At 46.8% G+C, this 25,994-nt stretch overlaps 1 protein-coding gene across 8 annotated transcripts in view; it reads right to left on the bottom strand.

The window, feature by feature from the left end:
- Positions 1 to 1,207: 1,207 nt before the first annotated feature.
- The window catches only part of Spats2l (spermatogenesis associated serine rich 2 like), a 170,955-nt gene continuing 146,168 nt past the window's right edge, over positions 1,208 to 25,994 (bottom strand). For all 8 annotated transcript variants that reach the window (XM_085684154.2, XM_085684157.2, XM_048456106.3 and 5 more), the window contains 5 exons: positions 21,709 to 21,767; positions 9,294 to 9,403; positions 6,513 to 6,615; positions 3,881 to 4,101; positions 1,208 to 2,097 (listed from right to left, as the gene is read on the bottom strand). In XM_085684154.2, coding sequence (XP_085540280.2) covers positions 1,705 to 2,097; positions 3,881 to 4,101; positions 6,513 to 6,615; positions 9,294 to 9,403; positions 21,709 to 21,767 — 886 coding nt within the window. In that variant the 3' untranslated portion in view covers positions 1,208 to 1,704. The remainder of the gene's footprint in view (positions 2,098 to 3,880; positions 4,102 to 6,512; positions 6,616 to 9,293; positions 9,404 to 21,708; positions 21,768 to 25,994) is intronic.

Raw genomic sequence — 25,994 nt, 5'->3', positions numbered from 1 at the left:
ATCTCTGGAGAGGGCACATTCCTCACTGGCATGCCCATTTTCCTCCCCCCTATAAGAATAATCGGCCCCATCTTTACAGCTGTCACATGGGGACTGACGTTTTTCAGGGGCTCGGCAAGATCCTGCCACACGAAACTTGTGTAAATTCCTCCTGCTTCGTAGCTACGAATTCAGGGCCTCCGATGGGGTAAACAGAGAGTGTGGTCCCAGGTGTTCATCTTTCTTATTTGAACCGGTTCCTCTTCCTTCCTTCCTGGAATGCGACTTGACATTTTGAATTCCTATGAAATCTCTGGGTACACTCAGAGACCTCAGAAAGCTCTGGAGAGAGCAAACACCCTCCTGCACTTGGCAACAGAAGAAACGGATGCCTGTGTGGCTTGACGGCTGGGCTGTTCAGGAGAAGAGAACCAAGGAACCTGGGTTGCCAGAAAAAAAAAAAATCTCAACACGGAGTTAAAAGCATTTGTACTTGAAAGTAGCCAGTGAAGGAAACCCTGCGGTCAAGAGAGGGGAGTTGGGGCTCTCTGGTTTTGGGGTACTCTATGTTCATTCTCCTTTTCTGAGGTCACAGTAGCTCTACATTGACAGTCCTTCTGAAGAAGCCCGATGTCAGCGTCAAGGGCTCTGATTGGCTCACACTAATTAATAGGCTAACGAGCTCGTTCTGTAACTCGTTCTCCCCATGGAAAACCAACAAGAACCCGGTCTGTAAGTCATGGCATGCCAGAGTTTTGCTGTGACTTCTAACAAGACACGTGCCCCACACAGAAGCCACGGAGAGTGCTCAGCAAGTTGGTCATTATCATTATTCTGAATGCAGTGTCAGCATAGGGAAGACAGAATTCAGAATTAAGAGAAAGGAGTGAGAATCATGATCAAATTGGGCCCAAGGCATATTTTAATTCTGGACTTTGGTTCATGAACCAATCATCTCTAATGAACTAATCATCTCTATTGTCAAAGCTAGACTGGGGTAAACTCTGTTACATACATGGTTTCTAATTATCATGTGGCATCCATGACTGGGCGTGTAGCACCTATCTGACTGAATAGTGACCGAGGGAATATCACTGCTTCCTAAGAGTTCTTGTTTCAAAGGGAACAGAGCTTGGCACTAAACTTCCAGTCTTTACCTCTGTCTCAAGAGTACAACAAAGAACATTCCACACCAAGGTAGCCATCAAGGAAAGAACCAAGCCGGGCGTCAAATGCAGCATATTTTAATTTGTTTCAAATAAAGCAATATATGTTCATATATATATTTATCTATATTTCAGAAAAACACCAGATGTTAAATTCTACAAAAGCACATGTGTCTTCAGCAGATCACGCTTGTCTGATCGGGAACTTCTGGTTCCAACATTGAACTCTCTAAAGACAACCAACGGATCGACGCGTCACGGCGGCGACGACATGGGCCGGCGAACCGAGCCTCCTCCGATCCCCAGCCACATCTTGGTTTTCCTAATGACGAGTAAATACGGCCTGGCTAACATGAGGAGAAGCGACGACGGAGCAAGCAAAGCATGGGCGTCATGGAGCTAGAGCAGGGCATCAGGATGAGTAAAAATGACCGAGAGAGAAGGACACAAACACACAGGGTTTGTATATTCTCATTGACTCTCTTTTGGCAGCGAATTGGGTCAGCACCTCGGGGCAGGGAACCAAAGCCAGGCAAAGCCTGCTCTTTCCTTTCCCTGCTCAGGCCACTAACGTCACGGCCGGGACCGAGAGAACCGTGGCCTCTGCGGAAACCTCTATTCTCGTGGGACAAAGATTGCACTGTGAAACCCTACCCACGTTCCCCCGGAAGGGCCTAGCCTCTGACTTGTCTGGAGCGTGCTGCCGCCGACGGGGCTTTTCAGAGTGCGTTGGGACCTCCGGGGCCTTTGTCCCCAAGGAGGCCTCTTGGTTTTTGGCACCACCTTTGTTTTTGGGACGGAAGCCGTTGTGCGGCTGTCTTCTGTGTTCATGCCGGCTGTTGCTCTTCTGCGCGGGGTCGGCTTCGCTGCCACCGCCCTGGGACTTGGCGGGACCATTTAGCCTATTGTGATACTGCGGGTTGAATCTTCGTCTTTGGCTAGAAGGTCCATTCTGACAGAGAGAGAAATGAAGTAAGGGTCAGAAGCCAGCAAACCACAAGGACACTGGTATCGGGAAAACCTACTTCCTAAATCACAGACCAACTTTTTCAAACTACAGTAGAGAAAGACAGCATGCAAACAGGCCAGGTTGACATAATTCTCAGTTCTAGCACCACAGACCTGCAAAGGGAACTGGAAGAAAGTTAGTCATCTTCAGAGAGAAGAGGAGGAGGGAGAGGAGAAGGGAGAGGAAGAGAGAGAAGAGGAGAGAGAAGGAGGGGAGAAAAGGAGAGAGAGGAGGAGGGAAAAGAGGAGGGAGAAGAAGAGGGAGAAGAGAGGGATGGCAAAGAGGAGGAGAGAGGAGGAGGGAGGAGAAAGGGAGGGAGAAGAGGAGGAGGGAGAAGAGGGGGAGGGAGATGAGGAAGAGGGAGAAGAGGAGCAGGGAGGAGAAGAGGAGGGAGGAGAGGGAGGGGGCAAAGAGGAGGAGGGAGAAGAAGAGGGAGAAGAGGGGGAGGGAGGAGAGGAGGGAGGAGAGGAGGAGGGAGAAGAGGAGCAGGGAGGAGAGAGTGCTGATTCTGAGTGGATGTCTCCTTGGCCTCGCTGATCCCTAACTCTGCAGGACGGACAGTGATGTGGGACTCATAACAGTTATTCTGGAACACAGGACCCTTCTCATCTGCTCTCTGTTGTGCTTAGATGTGTAAAGGAACTGTCACTTAAATTAGCCGTCACCTACATGCTAAATTCACCAAGCTGAAGAGGAATCTATGTGACAGCAATGGGTTTGGCTTTCTTCGTTGTTTAAAGAAACCACAGGCAGATACAGTGGAGACAGCGTTTGTACGCTATTCCCTTAACCAGCCACTACTTTCAGGCTCATGAAGTCATTGGGGACCACAGAAATGCCCGGCAGCGTCAGCAGCGGGAACTCCTAAAGGCCAAGAGAAGGCGACTCACAAGGGCATTTGCTAGCAAGCCAGTGGTTTGAAACACAGAGAAAGGGGGCTGCAGAGATCATGAAAGCTTCCTCTGCAGTTTGGTCAACACCCACGTCGCCGAATCTGAATCCTGCTTCTTTCCCACTTTCTAAACACGGCGACTAATTCCCTGGCAGAAACAGGAGGAGAGGTGGAACACTGTTCTTTGAAAAGTTCAGGTTTGTTTGTTTGTTTGTTTTGGTTTTTCGAGACAGCGTTTCTCTGTGTAACAGTCCTGGCTGTCTTGGAACTCGCTTTATAGACTAGACTGGCCTCGAACTCACAGAGATCCGCCCGCCTCTGCCTTCCGAGTGCTGGGATTAAAGGTGTGTGCCACCACCGGTGGAAAGCTGTACTTTTAGAAGCCGTGGAAGACAGGAGTGAACCAAGAAGGTCATTTTGAAATGTGTGTGCCTCACTGAAATTCTACGGCAAGACACGTTTGCCTGGCTTTGACCCGTTACTCCAAACCTACGCGGGAACTTTTAAAAATCATAAGTAACAACAATGACCACGTTCCCCCTCACTAATGGTTTCAGTGGTGTCCAGGACCCGGAGATGCTGGCAAGAAGGGCAAGAGAGGACCTGTCTCCATTAGGTGAACGAGGTAACATGGTGAAGCTCATAAGGCAGGAGCCGAGGCCAGGCAGCCAGTGCTCTTGGAGCTCAGGGGAGCCTGGGCAGGGCCACTGTCTCAGTGGCTCAGAGCTGTTACTTTCTTCCTCTGGAAATGGGCGGTGCCCTTGCTGGCATCCTGTACCAGTACCCGCAGAGGCCCTGCAGGCAGCACCGTGAGGCCCTCCCGGAGTGACTTACCTGCTTGTTCGTGGGCATGGTCTGGTGACAAGCATCGGCAGTGCTGGGAAGACCGCTCACCATTTTGGGGTTTGCCACTTTCCCCTCCGAGGGCTTGCTGTGACTGGACGATTTCCGGGCAAAGTTCCCCTGTTTCCCGGAAGCCACGGCAGGAGTGTTCAGCAGAGGCAGCAGGGAGCTGCAGGGGGTTCTGGAGGAATAGTTGTTCTTTGGATGTGTGACTGCAACAGAGAACGGGGTTTGGTGTTAGGGGCTGTGCCAAGGGCACTGCTGCCCAGGGGAGCCATTAGAGACTGCTACGGGGTGGGGGGGGGAGGAAGAAATTAGCAGGAGCTCCATACACACATTAAGGGTCATTCTCTAAGATGTAGTTCAAAAGGACACATTTCTCCTGCGAGACTCCATGACGAGAGGCATTTGCAGGAACAAAGACACACCTCTGTAACTTAAAGATTATTCTTTAGGTCAAGAACCACCACCGATAGATAGAAAGATAATGACATTGTATGTTCTCTCTCTGGCTCATGCATAAGTGAATTCTGCCTCTTAGTTCTTCCATTTATCAGGTTCTGTGTCAGCCCGTGCTGCAGACACAAAAGGATGGAGAGGCTGGCAGAGCCCTGAGTTCTGAGATGAATATTATGCCTTAGAAATTCTGTGGCCCTGGGTCCTGAGTGTCCCTGACCACAGGGCAGGCCGGCCAGTCTCGGGCATCTCCTATGCTCCACCAGGGCTACCTAGACCAGTCTTTAACCACAGACCTGCATCATCCCCAAGGGCGACGTGCACGGCAGGCCGATCAGGCAGCTCGCCGCCGGGCGCACATTCGGGTCAGACAGGTCTGTTCAATGCTTATTATTGCCAGTCCTGTTGTTTCTGAAAGTGGTGGTTTCAAGCAGGATGATTTCTGTGTGATTATACCGAATCGAGGCCAGAGGGAATCAATTCTAGGATAAAGCCGTGACTTCTCTCATAGCTCGCTGGGATTCAACTGCCAGGCTGGACAGGGGAAAAGACCTTCTTCTGAATTTTAAAATTGCCACCAATTTTTCAAAGCAATTTTCTCTGTTCCCTTTGTCGGATCAGGACTTAATCCTGGGGTTTGGCAGGAGGATTAGGAGTGGCTAGCAGGGCTCGCAGAATGTTAGAAGTGGAAAGGACAGGGATGTAAGCTCCGGTCCCTTCACATTGTAGTTAAGGTGTGATAAATGATTCTGGGCTGTCCAAACACAGCCAGGGGATTTCAGAAGCTCTCGGGCTCGCCCGGTTCAGGCGCATGGGGTCATTATTTCCCGTTTCCACTTCTGGATCAGTAGCCGCAGCGATGCACACCCTCCACGAAGGATTTTTGCGAGGATTACTGTCACAAACACTTGAGACTGGCTGTTTTTATGTGGACACTCGTAAATTTGATAAGGGGCGGCTTCTCTCACTAGCTGGCACCTGGGGGAAAGCCAGTGAAGTGCCCCTCCCCATCCCCCAGCAGAGTCAGGTGGCATAGAGTCACCCAGGATTGGAGCCTTGCTTATCCTCCCATTCAAGGAGGACCTCCTATGGGCAGGTTCCTTTCCCAAGGTCAACCAAACTGTTTGGAGAAGGGCCAAGAGGGAGGTCCTGCCATCAATATGAAGAAAAAAAAAACAACTAAAAAGCACAGCAAGAAAATCAGGTGGCTGACAAAGATGGCCAACAGGAAGCCCTAGGCACTGTTTTCTGGCACTCAACGGGGAGGTTATTTAAAGGCTACAACCCCAGGATTGGTCACGTCAGTTACATAAGTGATTAGCTGAACACATTGACATGGAAAAAGGTCTAGCATCTACTGTGACGAAAGTAGCTTGTACTACTACGCATGTATGTGGTATGTAATCGGTAGACAGACGACCTGAAAGCAATGTCACACGCTAGTCAACACAACGTGGTAATTTTTAGAATGCGCTGATAGACTTTTTTGTTTCGAGGAGGAAAAAAAAAAGAAATTTCAACGTAGAAAAAGAAGCGCAGTCAAATCTTAGCTTCCTGCTGACTATGGGGTTGTGGACGGCTGCCGGACTGTCCTCAAAGCCACATTAGCGCTTGTCACTCATCCCCGCCTCCCCTCGTGTGTGGGCCGGAGAACAGGAAAACGCAGCAGCCAATTTAGCTGCACATTAGCCTCTCCAATTAAGGCTTAATAGGGAACAAGACTAAACTAATGGCTGACGTGAAGTCTCTCATTATCTCCGGCTTCACTCAGCAGAGAACCCAGGCTAAGCAGGGAGACAGGACGAGGGCGTGGGGGCGGGGTCGAGGGCGTGGGGGCGTGGTGCTCTGGGCTCTCAGGCAGGCTGGGCAGCAGCGTACCTGGACAAGCTCAGGGGAAGCCTGTGAAAGGTAGGAACCAGCTGACCTGCTCTATTCAGCTTAAATCCTGGGGATCTGCTGACGGGAAGTGGCATCTGAAGAATCTAAGTTCAAATCCTGACATTTCCAGGGATTTATGTCATGGCCGTATACCATTAAAGCTCGTCAGACCTCCGTTTAGCTATGGGAGGGGGCGACCGTCCACCTGATGTTTCTGTTGTCAACCCCAAATGGCGCCAGGCTTACTCACGCGGAATTAGTTAGTACGCATGCCCAACGCCCAACTCACTTTCTCCGCAGATCATGATCTGGGCTTTCAGCTGTTCGATGTCGCAGGAGAAGCGGGCCGCCTTGCCCAGCTCTTCGTCATACTTGCGCTCGCTGACGAAGTGCTGGAGGGAAGAAAAGCGGAGGCGTTCCAAACCGCGGCCAGGCCACCCGCGCACCCCCTCACTGTGTTCTTCCTGTGCCCACAGATGGCGGACCCGAGAGGGCTCCTTCGAGTCCAGTCGGCCTGAGGCGCTTCTGAGTGAGCCTTGGTTCTGCCTCCATGACCCTCCACCTTCTGGGAGACCCGACGTTCCCCTCTGCGGCTTAGACATGGAGATGAACAAACTTTATGTCCAGGCTCATCTACCCAACCCTTTAGCATCCCATCCCTCACTAGTGTGGTTTTCCGAGCTGCATCCCAGCCTGGACCGCCGCCTGGTACGGTATTAAGCATCAAAAGAAAATACCCCATCTTCCTTGGACCTCGTCACTATCTTAATAAGAAACCAAGTCTTCTGAGTCTAGAAAATGTAATCTTCCTGACGGAATCTCAAGGGCTGCGATGGGGGAGTGGGAAAGATTAGCTTTCAATTCATTTAAATTCCACTTGAAATTAAGATCGCGGTGTGTAGACAGCCCAGTGAGAAACACAGAAACGACCGTGACTCACACCCTTCTTGAGTATCAGGGAGTTTACGAGACGGCGAGGAAAGAGACGCCATTAAATTCAAGGGTGAAGGTGGTAGGCACTTTGGAGACGTAGGAGGGAAGAAATTATCTCTCGCTGAGTGGGACGTGAAGAGGGTCTTAGAAGAGAGAACACGGGAGCTGGATTACTTTAAGAAATTAAACCGGACGTTGACTGAACGACTTCTTAAGAAATAACCTCATTTTCGCCTGATCACGTTATCACGAAGTCAGCATTCTTATTACTTCTGGGTCACAGATGAGGGGGCCGGACTCGAAGAACCTAAGACAATATGTAATTTACCCAAGCCACAGAAGTAGAAAATTTGGGAGCTATCCTGTTTCACGCCGAAGCCTGTGCTATCAACCATGTAATGAAAAGTGGGATTCTGATAGGCAGATGAAACCTGGGAGAAAATTGATTTCAATTGACTAGGAAGCTGCGATCCCAACACTCCTCGCTTGAAGTTCTAACGAGCTGGAATTTTCAGAGGACATGGCGCTGCAGTGTGTACTGAGTCCTGTACTGTATTGGATTCTGAGGCACGGGGATGGCTTGTACTAAGGGAGGCTAGGTCTGTCTGGGAATTTAACTCTGGACCTGGAGCAGAGAGGCTGGAAGGAGACAATTAGGAGGCGCTTGCAATTGACTGGGAAGGAGGAAGCAAGGGCCTGGGGGAAGGTGAGAAGGGAAATAATTCCAGGACTCTTGACGCCCAATCCCTTTCTCCCTGAGCGCTCCCTTCCATACTTAACCAGGATGGAGGGGGATGCATCAAATGTCACCTGGCCCTTTCCGCTCTTGCCACGCAGCTTTCTCCTGCCATGGATAGACTGTTCTAACGCCAGCAGCAGCTCTATGCTGAAAGGACCCTGGGTTTCTAGACGCCAGGCGGAAGCTGGGTGCACACGTGTGCAGACACACCGTGTGTTTAATAACTGGGTGTACGTCACCTTCCTACTCCGTTATAAGCATTTCTTTCCTTTCTGGTGACCACGTCCCCTCTGGCCGCTTTACCTAGTGCTGTTTACAAGAGCCACCTCAGTGGGTCTATAAACGTGAAATGTCACATACCCCTCTCTTGGCCAAAAAGAAAAAAGAGAAGAAAAAAGGTGTGGTCCAAGTAGAGAGGGGCTTTACGCAGGAGCTTAGGTGTTGTGGAAATTCACCCAGCCAATAGCCTTTTAGGTACCCGCCCACTAGGGCGTGGTCTGAGGTACCATAAGAGCAGACGCTCTCCTGGCTGATGGTCAGAGCTCCTTTCTCAGCTTCTGGCGCCCACAGAGGACCAGCTCTCCATCCTTATTGTGAGCTTTTTCCCCAAATAAATAAATAAATAAATAAATAAATAAATAAATAAATACTGGTTACCCTTTATTCTGGGCTCTTTTGGACCTCCTTAGTTACGCCTACACTCATGACTCGCGGAGAGCATTCAGTGCCCTGGCGCTCTGAATAGAGAATTAGGGAATTATTATCATTTTCCCTGCATTATCCACAAACCACACTTGGTCCTCATTGCAGACCCCGGTCTTCGGACACACCCGGCTTTGGTGATCTGCACTCAGTATTGTTTCAAGTTCTGCTCCCGATTAGCCGGGATTAGTTCATATTCCTCGCAGTGGAAGAAATAAATATACATTTGCGGGTATTAATCTTACCAAAAAAGGGGGGAATTAAACTAGAAAAAAACCTAAGATGCTTTATAACCTTCACTGTTAAGGTGTACTCACGTGAGTGTATGCTTACACGCACGAGCATAAATTACACAGAGTGAAAATCATATCCCAGATAACTTATGTTTAAATACACTAATGGGTTGGTCTTGACTAACTTATCCCCCTCCTTTGCGATAATATATCCCTTCAAACTATATTCGACTTAAGGATAGTGATTGTTTCTTTACCCTTCTGCAGTCTGTGTTCCGATCCTGTGGAAGGGCGCGGGGTATACATGGTGTCCGATCCCGTGGGAGGGAGGGATATATATGGTGTCCAAGAAAGTGAAAGGGTGCGGGTATATATGGTCGGAGCAGCCAACTACTGATGCAAACCACACACAACGGGATCAGAGCTCCAGCTCCGCATTCTGCTGGAGTTTCACAGAACTGACCTTAATCTCCGCTCTGAGTTCAGCCAGCTGCATCTCCGCCATCTGACTGGCTAGGTCGGTCAGTCTCTTCAACTCTTCGGCTTTCTTCTGACGGGCAGTCAGGATCTCCACTGCCAAAGGAGAAGGAACGGCACGTCAGGACAGGGATTTAAACGTATTAAATGGCAGGTTGCCGTGCAGGGCCACCACCAAGTTGGTCATCAAGGGGACACATTTCCCGGTGTCCTCATCTGCCAATCCCCTAAAAAAAACCCAGTCCCCTGAGTCACTGCTGTCCCCTCACACTGCTTTCCTTCATTCTCTACCCTGGTCTCTGAACTCACTTTCTTAATTCGGAGGCTTCAATGCATTGTTTAGAACCAGTTCTGAAAAAAAAAGATGTTAAAGTCCCATGGAATGAGATTACGAAAACAGAGGGCTACTCTGCACACCCATGTTCCTGTAGGTACTATAAGACTCTCTAAATCTTACCACATCCAGACTTGGGAGGAGATCAGCAGCAGAGCCCTTAAGCAGCACACAAAAGGCCCTGGATTTGATCCCTAGTCTGGAATATTTCAACACAAAGTCACTTGGGGTAACTAGCTGCGAGACTGGAATATGACATCGAAGATTTACTCTATTAGCTTTTTATGAGCTGAAAAAAAAAACAAACCCTGCTTCTGCCTCTGATGTTCGGACACACACTTCTGTTTTACAAATGGAGAAGTTCCAGGCTAGAGTATCTCAGGTCTTTGAAGTGTCTCTGATAGAAAAAATTTCGAGGCGAGTCAAGCCACCGTGAAGTGGATGTGTGTGTGTGTTCTAAGATGTAGAACACACTTGACTGTTGAGATGACAGTCAAGAATTCCCTGGTCCCTTACTTCCTCTTCTCTGTCACGTGAACTCAAGTTTCGAAGAGATGCACAAACCCAGGTTAATTTGTGTGTGTTTCCCGAGAGACTACGGCGCACCAAAGCAATAAATAAGACGTTTGAACTCTCCGTACACAGACTTTGAGCTCTCTAGTTCATTATACATGCATTTCCTGTGTTTCTCTTGGCCAGTAGTCACATTGAACCCTAAGAAACAACAACCCATGTGAGATTAGTCGCATGTTGAACTGTGTTCCATCCTTGCAGTGCAAGGACGAACTGTCCTATCAGATTGCATCCACAGCACAGAGCCTACAATGTATCTTCTTGATTTTGATAGTTTTGAAGTATGACTTCATTGTGTAGGTCAGCTGGCTTCGACTGTACATTCCTCCCGCCTCAGCCTCCACGGCTGGGATTTCAAGCCTGTGCCATCACACACATCCAAGCAATGTGATTTCTGATTCTAAGAGGCCTTAATAGATACAACGTCAAACAAGTCACTTAAAAAAAATCAAAGCAGGGGGCTGGAGAGATGGCTCAGTGGTTAAGAGCACTGACTGCTCTTCCAGAGGACCCGGGTTCAATTCCCAGCACCCATATGGCAGCTCACAACTGTCTGATGATCCAGTTCCAGGGGATCTGACACTTCACACCAATGCACATAAAATAAAAGTTAAATAAACCATAAAAATAAAAGCAAGGAAGCAAACAAAAATAAAGATAGCTGCACACAGTTAGTCAAAGGTTAAGATTCCTGCACACTGAAGCCATTCTTCAGACAGATGTTATATTTACGTCAATATCCATGTTGAGATGCCAATAAAATAACCTTCAGCGTAAGGCTCAATCATCTGCCAATTACACTAACCATTCTTTGGGTATTTACCTGGCTGCCGCTGCCTAGCATAGAGCTGGGCAGACTGACCTATACCTATTGGTCTCGGGATTCAGAAAATCTACTGCAAAACTATGTCTGGATAACTTTAGTGACCAATATGCATCTGGATGCCAACAGTGTCATACTGAAAGATGTCTTAGGGTATCTAGTTGCGCCAGAGACCACGGAATAGCAACCTGCTATTACTTTTAGCCAGAGAACCCGTTTGGTTGATTTATACATTCGCTTTACAACAAACTGAGTGTCCACATTTAGAAAGTAGGAAATACTATTTGACAGAGATTTCTTGATGTTCTTAGAATAACAGAATGTGGGCTAGGGGTGTGGCTCACTTGGCGGACTCACTCCATAATGAGGCACGGTGCTAGGAGTCCGCAATCCCACCACCTGGGCGGGAGAGGCAGAAGCATGAGAAGCTCACGGTCATTCTTAGCTACACAGTACAATGAGATCAGCCTGGGATATATGAAGCCCTGTTTTAAAAACTGTGCTCTCTAGCCATCCTTGTTCAGCATTCCAAGGGACAACTGACAAAAGCGTGGTACCCAGTGTGCACTGTCCCCAAGGACCCTCTGACAGCATTGACATTACCTGCCTGGATACGTGCCTAGTCACCGATGGGATTAGATTAAGACCGAATTATGGAATTCACTGTGTTCACAGTACCCGCATGTAGTACACAGTAAGATAGTGGAAGATGGGTGCTGGATGAAGGATTCAGTGAGGGGCTGGGGGATGGGCCCATTAATTGAAAGGCTATCAGAATAGGATTGTAAGGACTGAGGGTGCTGTGCCACTGAAGACTGCCTAGGTTTGGGGCTGGAAAACTTGCTCAGTGGGCATGGTAGATTGAATAGACATGGCCCCCATAGACTTTGAGTGCTTGGCCCATAGGGAGCGGCACTATTAGGAGGTGTGGCCTTGCTGGAGTAGGTGTGGCCTTGTTGGAGGAAGCCTGTCACTGTGGAGGTGGGCTTTGAGGTCTTACTTGCTCACAGTCGCTTCTGCTGCCTGTAGGTCAAGAGGCAGAGCTCTCAGCTCCTTCTCCATCATCATGTCTGCCTGCACGCCACCATGTTTCCCCGTCACGATGATAACAGACGAAACCTCTGAACTGTAAGCCAGCGCCAATGCAATGTTTTCCTTTGCGAGAGCTGCTGTGGCCATGGTGTCTCTTCACAGCAACGGAAACCCTGACTGAGACCCTGGGTAAAGTGTATGCAGTTCAAGCGCTGAGTATCTGAATTCAGACCCCCAGTCCCTATGTAAAGAGTTGGGCAAGGCTGTGCTTGACAGTAACCGTCAGGGCTAGCTAGGGACAGGAAGATCCCTGGGGCTCCCTGGGCAGTCAGTCTAGCTAGTCAGTGAACTCCCAGGTTCAGAGAAGAGACCTTGTATCTAACACACACACACACACACACACACACACACACACACACACAGACACACAGACACACACACAGACACACACACACAAATATGGTGGAGAGTGCAGAGGAAGACATTCAGTGTTCACCTCTAGCCTCCACATGCATGCACACAAACATGTATGGACACTCACACGCGTGTCACATATACTGACGCGTGTCAGTATCTCCCAGCCATACTAGCATAAAAACGTTTTTAGGATCCACGGCTTTGATTAGTTACTTACTTTTTCTTATAATTTAACATACAAATGGAACTAAAGTCTGCAGCATGAGGAATGATCACTGAGTAAAAATAGGAAATGCAACGCTCCCTTCTTGCGGAGTCTGATTAAATATATATATATATATTCCGAAGGCTGAGATTTGAAAGGCAGTGAGTAAAAGGATGGGCAGACCACAGTGAGGGCGCAGCGAAGCCGATCCCACTTTTCTCAGTGGATCGTTTGGGAGGCTGGCGACAATTAGAGGTCATTGTTCTTTTTGATTGTGCAGACATTGGGCATTCACTGGAGACAGGAACCTCTGTAAAAATAGATATAAAATAGGCCCTCCACTGGGGATGCAGGTGCAAGACCGCCAATAAGTTCCGAGTTTAAACTCATGCAAATCGTGAAGAGGAAGACCGCGCATCAGCAAACGCCGGGGTGCATTTTTACATACAGTCTCGTCAACATCTCAAAGCCTTTCTGTATGAAAAAGCCTGAAAAGCTAACATCCAGCACCCGTGTTCTTCAGGGGCTCACATTTTCACCATCGGCAATGCCCATGACAAAAACTAAAAGCAACGGCAAAACCAGATCAGACCTTAAGAACGCGGACCCGTAATTTAAAATCGAGTAACACGTATGTTTTGAAAGCACCACGCTTTCGGAGATCTGTAGAGGGAGACAGTTCCATGCAGCTTGGGTCCCCTCTACATGCAAGACGATATTATGTATGCAACTTCGTAAATGGAATCTGGCATGCTAAAATCCATTTTCTCAACCGGATTTATAAATCCCTTCAGATTCTTAGAACACACTGGAAGCTCGGCTCATATTGTTTGAACCATGGAAAGCCTAAGGCTTCTCCAATAATACTCAAGAGTGCAAGGCTTTGTGCTCAGAATCTTGGGGCCAGGTGTGGAGTGCTAGCGCTTCTTCAAGTGTAGAGACTCTTTGAACTCCTTCGTATTCCATAACGGTTCTTGAGAATTTGCTGTTTTGCTTCATAATGAGCTCATGCTTTACAAAGTCATGTTTTCTTCCTACATCACCAGGAAATCTGTCAAGAACAAGTCTGTGTGACCTTCAGTTCCCTGGGGAGGCAGACAAAGTCTGAAGGCCTGGAATGCAAGCTGACTTGTTCATCTGTAAAGTGTAACAATCCTTCATTCCCTCCAGGGTCGCTGTGGGGTTAAACAGCAACATTTGCAACATGCTGATACACACACACATACATACCAAGAGCTAACGTAGTAACAAAGTGAGATACAGTCATCTAAAATATACTCTGAGAATAATTACATTAGTGTTTGCTAACATGGATGCTGCCATCTGGAGACAGGACAATGATTGTAACTGTGATGGTTAGTTAGTCTTGGTTGTCAACTTGAATACATTTGAAATCAACTAGAACCTAACTAATCAGCTAGGCACACCTTTGAAGGGATGTCTTGATTGGATTACCTGAGGTGGAAAAACCCACCCTAAGTATGGGCCACACCTTCTGATGGCAATTCACAAAAAAAAAAAAAAGGAAGAAGCAAATGTTTGCTTTTTTTTTTTTCCCTGCTTGCCTTCATTTTTGCTGGCAAGTTCATCTATTCTGCTGCTGAAGTATTCCTTCACGGGAATTGGAATCTACTTCATCACGGAAGGCTAGCTAAGACATTCAGCCTCAGGACGGAACAAGTACTGAATTCTAGGCTAGAGTTTGCAGAAATAGCAGGCCTGCTACACACCAGCACAGAGTAGGGGCACGGAGCCCCTAATCCAGGCTGAGACTAAACAAAGGCAGAGAGGTTTTAAAAACATCTCTGACTTCGGGTCCAGTTCCAGCTCTTCCAGGCGTCTCCAAACCTTTTCAACTGTTTGTCCACAAAATAAAGACATTACAAAAGGGGGTTTAACCCAAACTTTGGGGCCATGGAAAAGCCCTGTGACATACCTGTCCAAATGACCGGACTCTGTAGTCACAGGATGGCCCACCTGTCTAAGAGCTGTGGCAACTACTACTTGTCTAATTAAATACACACACACACACACACACACACACACACACACACACACACACACACACACACGTTAACTCTGGGCTAAGACACCTCCCAGCACTCCATGCCACGGTGGCCCTCCTCCTGGGAACACCAGAATGCTGGCTATTTAATTGCTTTGTAACCCAGCACCAGGCCCTACTCCTGGATCACCCTCGAATACAGTTTGAGAAAGCCCCCACTATTAATCCTGCCACCCTCTTGCCCAGCGATAACCCACAGACGCTCACCCAACAACGGTCACCATGGGAGCTGCAGTATTTACTTGAACCAAAAACGGTTTGGGCCCAAGCCGGCTACCTGAGCACAGAGAACAGAACTGATCCATGGGATCCAAGGTTTCAGATGGGGGGAAAAGGAAAATCCTCTACCACATACAGGGACAGTTGTTATGCTCTTACTACTGGGCATGCCCATGGTATGATCTACAGAGAAAGGGGCTTCTCCACTGCGAGGAAAAACAAAACAAAATCATGGCCCTCCTAGAGGCTTCCCGTACAAACTGTTGTCCTCCACTGCTAGGCTGCTGACCTGGCTGCCCAGCAAACAGCCCTAAGAGCAGTAGAGACTACTGATCTTCTGAAGACAGACCACGCCCCCGTGCTGCCTGAGACCCCATGGCAAAGAAGAAAGGGACAGTTCAAACCCACAGGGTGAGGGAATGACATAGGCAAAGGTCCCTCTCCCAGGAACAACTGGCCAGACTCTGGTAACTGACCTTCACCAGGGGTCCCCAAAACTTGCTGAGTTGCTCAGACCAAGGTACGTTATGCCTAGACTGGACAGTCTAGTGCGGGATGTCTTAGCCGGATGCCTGGTGTGTGCTCAAGTCAATCCAAAACCAAGAGCCCTTTCCATAAAGTGGTGCAAATGAGAGACCAGCACCCTGGCAAACTCTGGGAAAACCGACAACCGAGATCTGGCCACCCAGGGAGGATAGAAGTACTTGCTAGTTTTTATAAATATCATTTCTAGTGGGTAGAAGTGTGCCTCGCCTAGATTAAAACAGTTCAAACAGGAGTTTAAAAAGCCCCCCGGGGAACTGGTTCCCTGATTTGGCCTCCCCCTAGCAATGCCCTGGCTTTCATAGCTCAAACCTCTCAGTTAAGAGCTAAAAGTGTCAGACATAGAATGAAAACCTCATTGCTCATACAAACCTTGAGTTGGGGTAGGAAAAAAAAACAGTTTGTGCAAACAAACAAACCAATGCAAACAAAGAAAACCCCACCCTACCTCTAACAAAACTCTCATTAGTCTAGCAAAGAATGGATGAACCTCCTTCTTTTGCTTTGCTTTGGATCTGCTGCACCCCATACAGGGAAGGATTTAGCTCCCGTGAGATTATGTTTGTAAGATCTCCCCCACTGCTTGCCAGGCTCAGAGACAACTCTCTGACCATTCTTTCTCAAGTCGCTGCAAACCCTCCAGCCCTCCAGAAAGGCTATTATTGAAGTATCCGAGAGACCCAGCCGACCTCTGAGTCCACCACCAGTTTACTCTTGTCTGAGTCCAGTGGTACTGTCTGGGTCAGCCAGGGAGCCAAAGGGACTCAGAAACCAACGTGGCTTCTGATCCTACTCGGCCATTCCCTCCACTCCTATGGCTGTGAAGGTAGCTGGCATTATGCCATGGATCCATCACACTCAGGTCAAGAAAGCAGAAGCCACAGGCGCTGACACCAAATGGACTGTCTCTGGACTATGGACCCATTGAAATGAAGGCTTCATTGGGCCCCAGGCCCTTCTGTTCCCTGCCCCTCTACCTCCTTCTGAGTCTTATGTTTGGTATTAATACAGTAGGGTCGTGGTCTCATCCCCACCACTCTCAGGCCTAAACCTGGGAACTGAGAAAAGCAGATGTGGGGATACAAGGATAACTAATGTGGCTACCGACCAGCAGCTCATATCCTCACTGATGCCCACTTAAGTGTCTGGCTGTTCTGGAGAAAGGGAAGACAGGAGAGTTTGTCTTTGGAGATAGGGATACAAAGCTTACAATTCTAGGCAAGCCCTGGAGCTGGGACTCTTACTTGTCATTCCCAAATGGAGTTTCCACTACAAAAACAGAGATTTCCTGAAAACACATAGATGAATATCTAGGAACAACAAAAGCCCCCTCCCAAGAAATGCCCAACAGAGAAACACAATTCGAGGGCCATAAAATAAAAAAGTCTGGAGATTCCATAAGAGAGACTCTGGCCTTCGGGAAATGGAAAACCTGGGGAATCAGAGTCTAAGCCACAGGGAGGGACTCTGGGATGGAGCTAATCATTCCCAGCCATGAAATCAGCCATGACTGCTGGTTATGTTTAGACCACTAGCCCCTGTTCTACATGAGGATAGGAGCTGACCAGACCGGCAGTCCACTGACTGAAGAAACTGGTTTTGACGGGGGCAGCCCAAATTAAGACTAGAGGACTTTAAAGGGGCCAAAACTCATCCAACATCCAAAACCTTTAACCTAGGCACTTCCCCTTATTCTGATGCCTGATCGTCGGCTGTAGGTGTTAACTTATCTGGATAACAGCAATATTACTGGGCCTCTAAGCCTATCTGGTGGGCTTAACTAAATGTGTTTCTTTTGATGCTTTCCAAACCAAGCAGACAGGTGGATCAGGACCTAGAGGTAGCAAAAGTTTCTGCTTCTGAAGGAAAGCAACAGATTTCCTTGCAGACACGGTTCTACAAAATTGGAGAGGCTTAGAGTTCTCATGAGTTAAAGGAAACTATGTCTGGCTTTGGGAGGAACCTGCTGTTTCTATGCCAACCGATCAGGAGTAATTAAAGAAACTCAAATCTCAAACAGAGAAGGCCGTAAATCAGATCGTCGACACCAGTGCCTGTTCTCTCGGTCCCCCAAGCTAACTCCTCTGCTACCAGCACTTCCTGGGTCTTTAATTCTCATTCTGAAGGGATTAATGGTGGAGTCCTACATTTTAAACTATATGGCCAATTATGTTTCAATTTAGTACAATTAATGGTCCTTAGGACCGACCACACCTCTTTAGAGCAGCAAGAGTCCACGATTTGACTCACTCACTAAGACCGGGGTACCAGACTTCAGTAGGCCCCCAGACCTTACTTAGCACAACCGACTCCATGATGAAGTACCATTCAAGCCATAAACCTAAGCACACAGACAGCACCACCTGCCAAAACGGAGACAAAGGTCTCACCCATCCAAGTCCAACGTCTTCCTCTATTTCTTCCCATCCTTATATTTTTCGAGACAGTGTCCCCTGCTGCACCTGAAGCTCACTGGTCCAGATGAACTGGCTGGCCAGTGAGCTGCAGGGGTTGTGTGTGTGGGGTCACATCATGTCTGCCTTGGGTTCCACGTTCTCAGTGCCGGGGTCACAGCTGTGCACCCCAGGCGAGGCATTTAACACAGGCGTTCAAACTCAGTCCTCAGACTTGTGCTTAGCACGCTGAGCCAACCTCTCAGACCCCAGAAAGTTTTCCTTGTTTCTAAGTGATTTTAACACTTCCACTCTATTGATTTAGTTATCTGTTGTGTGGCCGTGTGCACGTATCACGTGTAAGCACGCGTGTAACACGGCGTGTGTGTGGAGGCCAGAAGGTAACTTGTAGGTGGTTCTCTCCATCCTCTGTGTGGGGTCCTGGGGATCAAACTAAGGTCCATAGGCTTGACCTGCTGAGTCAACTCACCCCCACTCCCTTCACCCCTGAAAAATTTTAACTGAAAATATTATTAGCTATTTTTTCAAAGGAGAAAACTGAATTATGGTCAAAGTACAGAGGAGAAAAAAAAAGAATCTGGTTTAATTTTTCATTCTTGTGCAAATAAATAAGAAGGAATGAAGTTTATGCCCTGGCCATGCTGAAGTACTCATGGGCAGCCCGTATATGGCGGTTCTGTGGAACTTGCCCATGTTGGGTTTCAGGGTCTAAGTTGATGAGGACAACTGACCAGATCTCTTCCTCATGATGGCACTAGATCTCATTACAGATGGTTGTGAGCCACCATGTGGTTGCTGGGAATTGAACTCAGGACCTCTGGAAGAACAGCCAGTGCTCTTAACCACTGAGCCATCTCTCCAGCCCACATTGGTAATCAAATGACAAAGGACTGAGTTGAGAGGTTGTTGGGTTCAGATCACCATTTAACTGACTCATAAAATCAAATCTGGATGACGCTGATGATTCTGGGATGCTCAGGAAAAGCATTGCAAAGTAAATCCCAGGGGACAAATGTGGTTGTCGGGTCTCCAGAACATACCAGAATGAACTCGATAGTGAGGAAGGGCCAGCCATCCACCGTGTTTCGTCTGAGGAATCTCGTCTCTGCTGAAATTTCCAACCCATGAGCCGCATCCTGTGTAATATTGCCATGGTGCACAGATAGCTGTCTTACACAGATTACCATGGGGCACAGATTGCTGTCTTACACAGATTACCATGGTGTATAGACTACCACTGAGCAGATGGCGACCTTAAAGATTATCACACAACACAGATTGCCATTTACACAGACTGCCACCTTACGCAGTACGCCGCCACGGGCAGTGCGCCGCCACGCACGGGAGCAGATTATCATCTGCTCGGCTATTTCCTGAGTCACTTATCACAGTGGAGAAATTTAGACAGAAGCATGCATAAAGTAAAACCCAGGATGTTCGTTTTCTTTCTTTCTTTCTTTCTTTCTTTCTTTCTTTCTTTCTTTCTTTCTGTCTTTCTGTCTTTCTGTCTTTCTGTCTTTCTGTCTTTCTGTCTTTCTGTCTTTCTGTCTTTCTGTCTCTCTGACTCTCTGTCTCTCTCTCTCTCTCTCTCTCTCTCTCTCTCTCTCTCTCTTTCTTTCTTTCTTTCTTTCTGAGACAGGGTTTCTCTGTGTAGCCCTGGCTGTCCTGGAATTCCCTCTGTAGCTCAGGTTGGCCTTGAACTCAAGGAGATCCTCCTGCCTCTGCCTCCCAAGTGCTGGGATTAAAGGCGTGCGCCGCCACCACCCGGCTTATGCTTTGTGTTCAGTGTAGGAAAAGTTACAGCGACCGTGACTATATGAATGTTATTTATTTACTGGAAAAAAATTCAGGCAGGATCTCTCGTGATGTAGACCAGGCTGGCCTCTTTAAATTTACAGAAATCCACCTGTATCTGCCTACCAAGTACGGGGATTAAAGGTGTGCATTGCAACACCGAGCTTGTGTTCATTATTCAAGTAAAGAATTTGCTTTATCAGCCAATCTATCTTTATAATTTTAAGTTAAAGACATGGATTGATTTTCTCTTACAGTCTGAAGTTGGCAGGTGTTGGCATTTTTGACTGAGTTTGTAAACAGAACTGGAGTATTTTTTAAAAAAAAATCATTTAGTGCATCTCTATATTTGAATTATTTCTCCTATACAAGTTGCTTCAAAGCTTGGGGATCTTTTTGCTTGTTTGGTTTATCAGTGCAATGAAAGGTTCTGAAAATTCTTGAAACGAGATGGATAATATAAACACACACATATGTCTCATCCCAAATATTTAGGCAGCCCTAAGAGGCACAAATTTTGTTGTTGTTGTTTTGTTTTTCATTTTATGAAACTTTATGAAGCTTCCTCATTGATTCTAGGTTCCTCCAAACTCACTATGTTGATCTTCTGGCTTCCACTTCCTGACAGCTGAGATCACAGGCATGCATCACCAAGTCTAGTTTAGGTCTTGTGGGGAATCAAACCCAGGTCTTCAGCATGCTGGACAAGCGCTCTCTCAAATTGAGCTACATCCTTAGGCCAAACAGGAGCAATTTAAGGGAAAATCAATAACTTGAATTATTGGAACTTAAAAGAGAATGAGTGTCTCAGTTAGGGCTTTCTATTGCTGAGAAGAGACACCTCGACAAAGGCAACTCTGATAAGGAGAACATTTAATTGGGGCAGCTCACTTACGCCCTTAGAAGTTTATTCTATTATCATCATGACAGGGAACATGACTGCGTGCCGACAGACGTGGTGCTGGAGCTGAGAGTCCTACATCTTGTAGGCAACAGGAGGATGACTGACTATCACACTGAGGGAAGCTTGAGCAAAGAAAACCTCAAAGCCCACCCCCAACAGGGACACACTTCCTCCAACAAGGCCACCCCTCCTTATCGTGCCACTCTGTTTGGGGGCTATTTTCTTTTAAACCACCCAATGAGTCAAAACTACTCAGAATGACATAGTGAGATTGTAAGTTGTATAGAGTTCAAAATGACTGTAAGTTGCATAGACTTCAATATGATTTAATGCCTGTTGCTCCCAGATCAATGCCAGGGCTGAGGAGATGGCCCAGGCAGTAGAGTGTTCATTGTGCAATCTTGAGGACCTGAGTTCACTTCCCCAAAACCCACATGAAGAAGGCAGGGGCAGGAGCACTCGTCTGCAATTTCAGCCCTGGGGTGGAGGTGGGGGGTGGCAGAGGCGTGGATCTCTGGAGCCTATCAGCTGTCTAGCCAAACCGATGAACTTCAGGTTCGTGACACCCTCTTTCTCAAAAGATACTGTGACATGTGATACAAAACTCAAGTTGCTGTCTGGCCTTCACACCCGGGTGTGCGCACACCCTCCATGAAGTCACACACACACACACACACACACACATGTTCACATGCTCCCTCAAACACACGCCGCATACATCTACATAGATGTGATATTAAATTCATTGTCCTTTTAAATTTAAGTTTAGCTTCTGTGTGGGCATGAAAGTCCTCTTGAATTAAAAAAAAAAGAACAGTAGACACCTCTTATTTTCTCAGGGAGCACCCTGCACTGACAGCTCAGAGGAATGAACGGCAGCTCTATCCTTTTGCCAGACGGTGTAGCAGAAAATACAGAGACAAGTGACCTCCCTGGCGTTCTGGAGCTCACCCACCAGAATTTCAGTGTGAATTGTAGGGTCTTGCCCCCAATCCAGAATTACTGCTGTCAACCTGAGTGATGGATTGCTTTGGGTTGGGGGGGGGAAATCTTGTCACACAGTCACATGCCTACTTACTGGCTTCCTCTTTGACTTTATCCATTTCCGCCATCAGTGAGACTTCTTTGTCAATGATGCTGGGGAAAAACAGAAACAAAAGGGGACAGAAACTTAGGAACTTTACCAGGCAATGGGAACACACAAAGAAGGATTGTCATTAAGCAAAATTACCCCAAATATTTTGTGTAACATTGCCAGGAGGACACCCTGTCTCTAAAACAAGCCCATGGAAGCGATGTCACCAAGGATAACACAATGACATCTGCTGATTAAATCACTGTCAACACATCTGAAAAGAAACGGCCTTTCCGACTTACAGAACTGCGTGGCTTTGCATTGAATTCTGGGTATATTTCCCCCTTAACACACTCCGAAGTTTCCAAACAATAATAAGCATTGAAAAGCTGGCACTTAGACAATCAAGGACAGTTCCCAAATGATTCTGAGTTCTTGTTTCTGAGATCCTAGCTTAGTGGGAGGGAGGTGGACCCAGCTCTGATGGTTCTAGGATTTAGACAAGCCTGTTCCAGGGTGCTGCTCCTGACAGCTCTATAATACAAGCACACACTCTCCCACCCTTCTAGCATGGTAAGGTTCTGGTGAACTTATTCTAATATAGTTCATTAATTAAAGCAATTATTCAAGTTTATTTCTCTCATCCCAGCTCCTAATCTCCCAGTTCCACTCCCCAAAGCAGTAACACATCATAAATGCCTTCTTTATCTCTTCTCGGTTTGCTTTAAATCATAGACATGACCTGTGCTTTTAATTTTCATGTGGTCACAAATTATCTATTATCTATCTATCTATCTATCTATCTATCTATCTATCTATCTATCTATCTATCTATTTATCTATCTATGTATCATCTGTCTGTCTTTCTGTCATCTATCATCTATCTGTTATCTGTCTGTCCATCTATCTTCTGTCTATCTATCTATCTATCTATCTATCTATCTATCTACCTACCTACCTACCTACCTACTTATTTACCATCTATAATCTATCTATCTATCTATCTATCTATCTATCTATCTATCATCTATCTATTAATCTATCATCTGTCTGTTGGTCTATCTATCATCTATCTATCTATCTATCTATCTATCTATCTATCTATCATCTGTCTATCTATCAATCAATCATCTGGCTGTCATCTATCCATCCACATACATGCACATATCTGAAGTTTAAGGACTTGCTGAAATCATAACCACATTACTTTATCACCTAAAACATTATTAATAGTTTAATGCCTTCAGGCTTCTACAGCCGTGCCTGAATTCTTCAGCAGTTTGTTTAAACCAAGATCTAAAGCAGACTTGTTCTCGTCACCGGATGACTCTCTTTAGTGTGCTTTAACTGACCAGTTCTTTCTCATCCACTTTCTCATTTCCTCTGCAATTTATTTGAAGAAACCAAGTTGTCCCCAAGCGATACCCAAAGTTTGAATTTTGCTAATTATTTCTCGATGGCTTTATTAAACCCACTCTTTTAATACTTCCTGTAAAATTATCAGATGTAGAAATTTGTTAACATTCAGGATCGACTTTTTCAGACGTGGAAGACTTTATAAATGTGTTGTATCTTTGTGTTTGTGCAGATAGAATTACACACTTAAAATATTCCTCCAGAAGACAGTTCCAACCTGATTTTCATCACCTAATAAAGACACTGCACTGAATACAAGATGTTCTTCTTTTTGTTATTACAAAGCCGTCAGCATCATTGTCAAGATCACCACGGTTTGCAGGGAATTCTGATTTGTATGAATCTTTATTTCCTGAGCTCTTTCTATAAAGATAAACTTCACAGGTTTGGGCTCAGCTCAGTGTTAGAGTCCTTGGCTAGCATGTTCATGGCTCTGGGTTTAATCCCATGGTGTCTGATACTCTGTCTACCATAGAGACAGAGACACAGATACAGACACACACACACAGAGGTAGGTAGAGAGAGGGAGGGAGACTGAGGTGACCAATTGGTTACCATTAAATATCATTTGTATAGGTAAGGTAGTTGTTAGATTTTCTTTTTGTAAATTGGTTTTCAAGCAAGCTAGTTTTTTTTAGCATCCTCCAAAGGGGTCAGGGAGTTTTTATTCTTGCTTATATACTTTAATCATGAAGTCATGTAGTATGTGTTTCAGTGCATTGCAGTTATTTGTAACATGAGAAGCCGGCTTGTTGGGGTTTCTGTCCCGCCCCAGTAACCCACAGCTGGCAAGTCTCAAAGAAAATAACACAGAGTCTACATTAGGTTATAAACTGATTGGTCCATTAGGTCAGGCTTCTTATTAGCCCTTGTAACTTATATTAACCCATTATTCTGATCTATGTTAGCCATATGGCTTGGTACCTTTTCCAGCTGTCAGCTTCACATGTTGCCTCTTCGGTGGTCTGAGCAGGAATGACAGAGGGAGCTTCCTGTTTTCCCAGAATTCTCCCAGTCTCTTTGCTCCACCCTTACTTCCTGTCTGGCTTTCTCGCCTATACTGCCTGCCTGGTCAATCAGCGTTTTATTAAAATATGATTGACAGAATACAGACAATTCTCCCACACCAGTTATTATTAATTTAGATTGTTCAGTCACCTGTACTTCCAACATTTACAGCGCTGACAACTTCCTTCTTGGTTGTTTGCAAAGCCGGGCAAGGCAAAGAGTGGTCTGTGAACACTTCTAACCACTAGGAACTCTGGACGAGATGACAGAACCTAGACGTGGCGAATGATGCATGGACGTGGCCAATGATGCGTGTCTGCTGAGCTCTTCACAACCAGGAAGTCACAGTGGAAAGGGACATGTGCGGTGACAGGCACATTCTTCAAGACTGGCCTCTGAGACTCGTCCCTCAACCATAGGCAGCATCAGGAGTCCCCATGACTCACACGGCTTAAGGTCACTAAGTTTGAACACTTTTGTGTAGCCAGTCTTCTGTGTTGTTTTCATTGACAATACATAGATATGACGATGGCCTCTTAAATATGGGAAATCCACAACACTGACAGGTTAAATGGGGAGAAGAAAGCCTCTACCTCAACCCTGCCCCAATTGACTCAGCTCCTGTCTCTAAAAGTCTTCATCGTTCCAAGAGTCTTCTCTTTCTTTTAAGTACAAATCGGCATATACTGAACAATGTGTCAGACTGTGCCAACATACCTTGGGTTACCATGATTACCAAGTAGACGTAACTTCTCTTGTTGAGTCTACAAAGGCCGCCATAAGAGAGGCAAGTGTGGTTTTGGTTTGCAGCGTTTGTTTCAGTTTACGTTTTTACAACTTTCCTAGAGTGGGAACTTCCGTTTTAGTTTAGGGGAACCAAGGTTAGCAGATGAGCTGTTATGGAGATCAGGTGAAATTGGAGTCAGGAGCTCAAATGACAAAAACTACTCTGCCTGGGAATATGTCTTGAGCTTTGATTCTCTACAGAAAGGGAGGAGGGAGAAGATTCAGCGAGAAGGCAGAGAGCCAGTTGCAACCTCAGAGGTGGGGTAAAAAAAGAGCCTCCTAGAGCCAGGCCATTTTGGGTGCCATCTTAAGAGGTTGCTGTGGCCTTGCACAACAGCAATGGGGTGCCTGCATCACTTTAGGTTTGGTGTGGATGACTGGAGTGAGCATGGGTGCACACACACACACACACACACACGCTGTGGACGTGGCTGGGTTTCACACCTAGACTGATTTAGGGACGAACAGACGGAAGGAGGCAGAGTCTGAAGGCACAGCAAAGGAGAGAACGTAAACCCACTCGCACCCCCGAAACTCACGCATATCTTGAAATAGGCTTTGGATTTCTGCAGAACCCAGAAAGGTAGGCCAGAAAAAGCTCATTTGGGTCTACGGGCTGGGCAACCTCAGTAGACCTCCGGGTTGAGAGAATGACGGAGTCACGTAAGACCAGGCTGTGACTTGTGTTGCATGCTCTTCCCAAGTAGAGCGACACAGAGGTACGTAGGGTTTAGATGCCATTTAGAGATACAGTGCAGAGAGAGAGAGAGAGAGAAAGAGAGAGAGAAAGAGAGAAAGAGAGAGAGAGACAACTGGAAGAGCCACAAAGCATGAAATCATCCAGTCAATATTTGCTAAGGAGTTGCCATGTGACAATCAAGGGTTTTGAAGCTGGGAGTACAGCCACGGAAACAAAGGAAGGTGGGGCCGGGGAGAAGGACGTGGGAGAGAGAGATAAGACTTCTTCTGTCATCACGGAATCTACATTCTTTCTGCAGGACTCACTGAGAGGGTAAGCTGAAGAGAAGAACGCGATGACGGTCAGAAGGAAGACCTAGCAGATGTCTGAAGAGAGCTGA

This window comes from Myodes glareolus, chromosome 27 (genome assembly GCF_982192425.1).
Source record: "Myodes glareolus chromosome 27, mMyoGla1.1, whole genome shotgun sequence".
In the NCBI taxonomy this organism is placed as follows: Eukaryota; Metazoa; Chordata; class Mammalia; order Rodentia; family Cricetidae; genus Myodes; species Myodes glareolus.
Note: the sequence above shows the minus strand (reverse complement) of the source record. Positions and strands in the feature narration are given on the sequence as shown.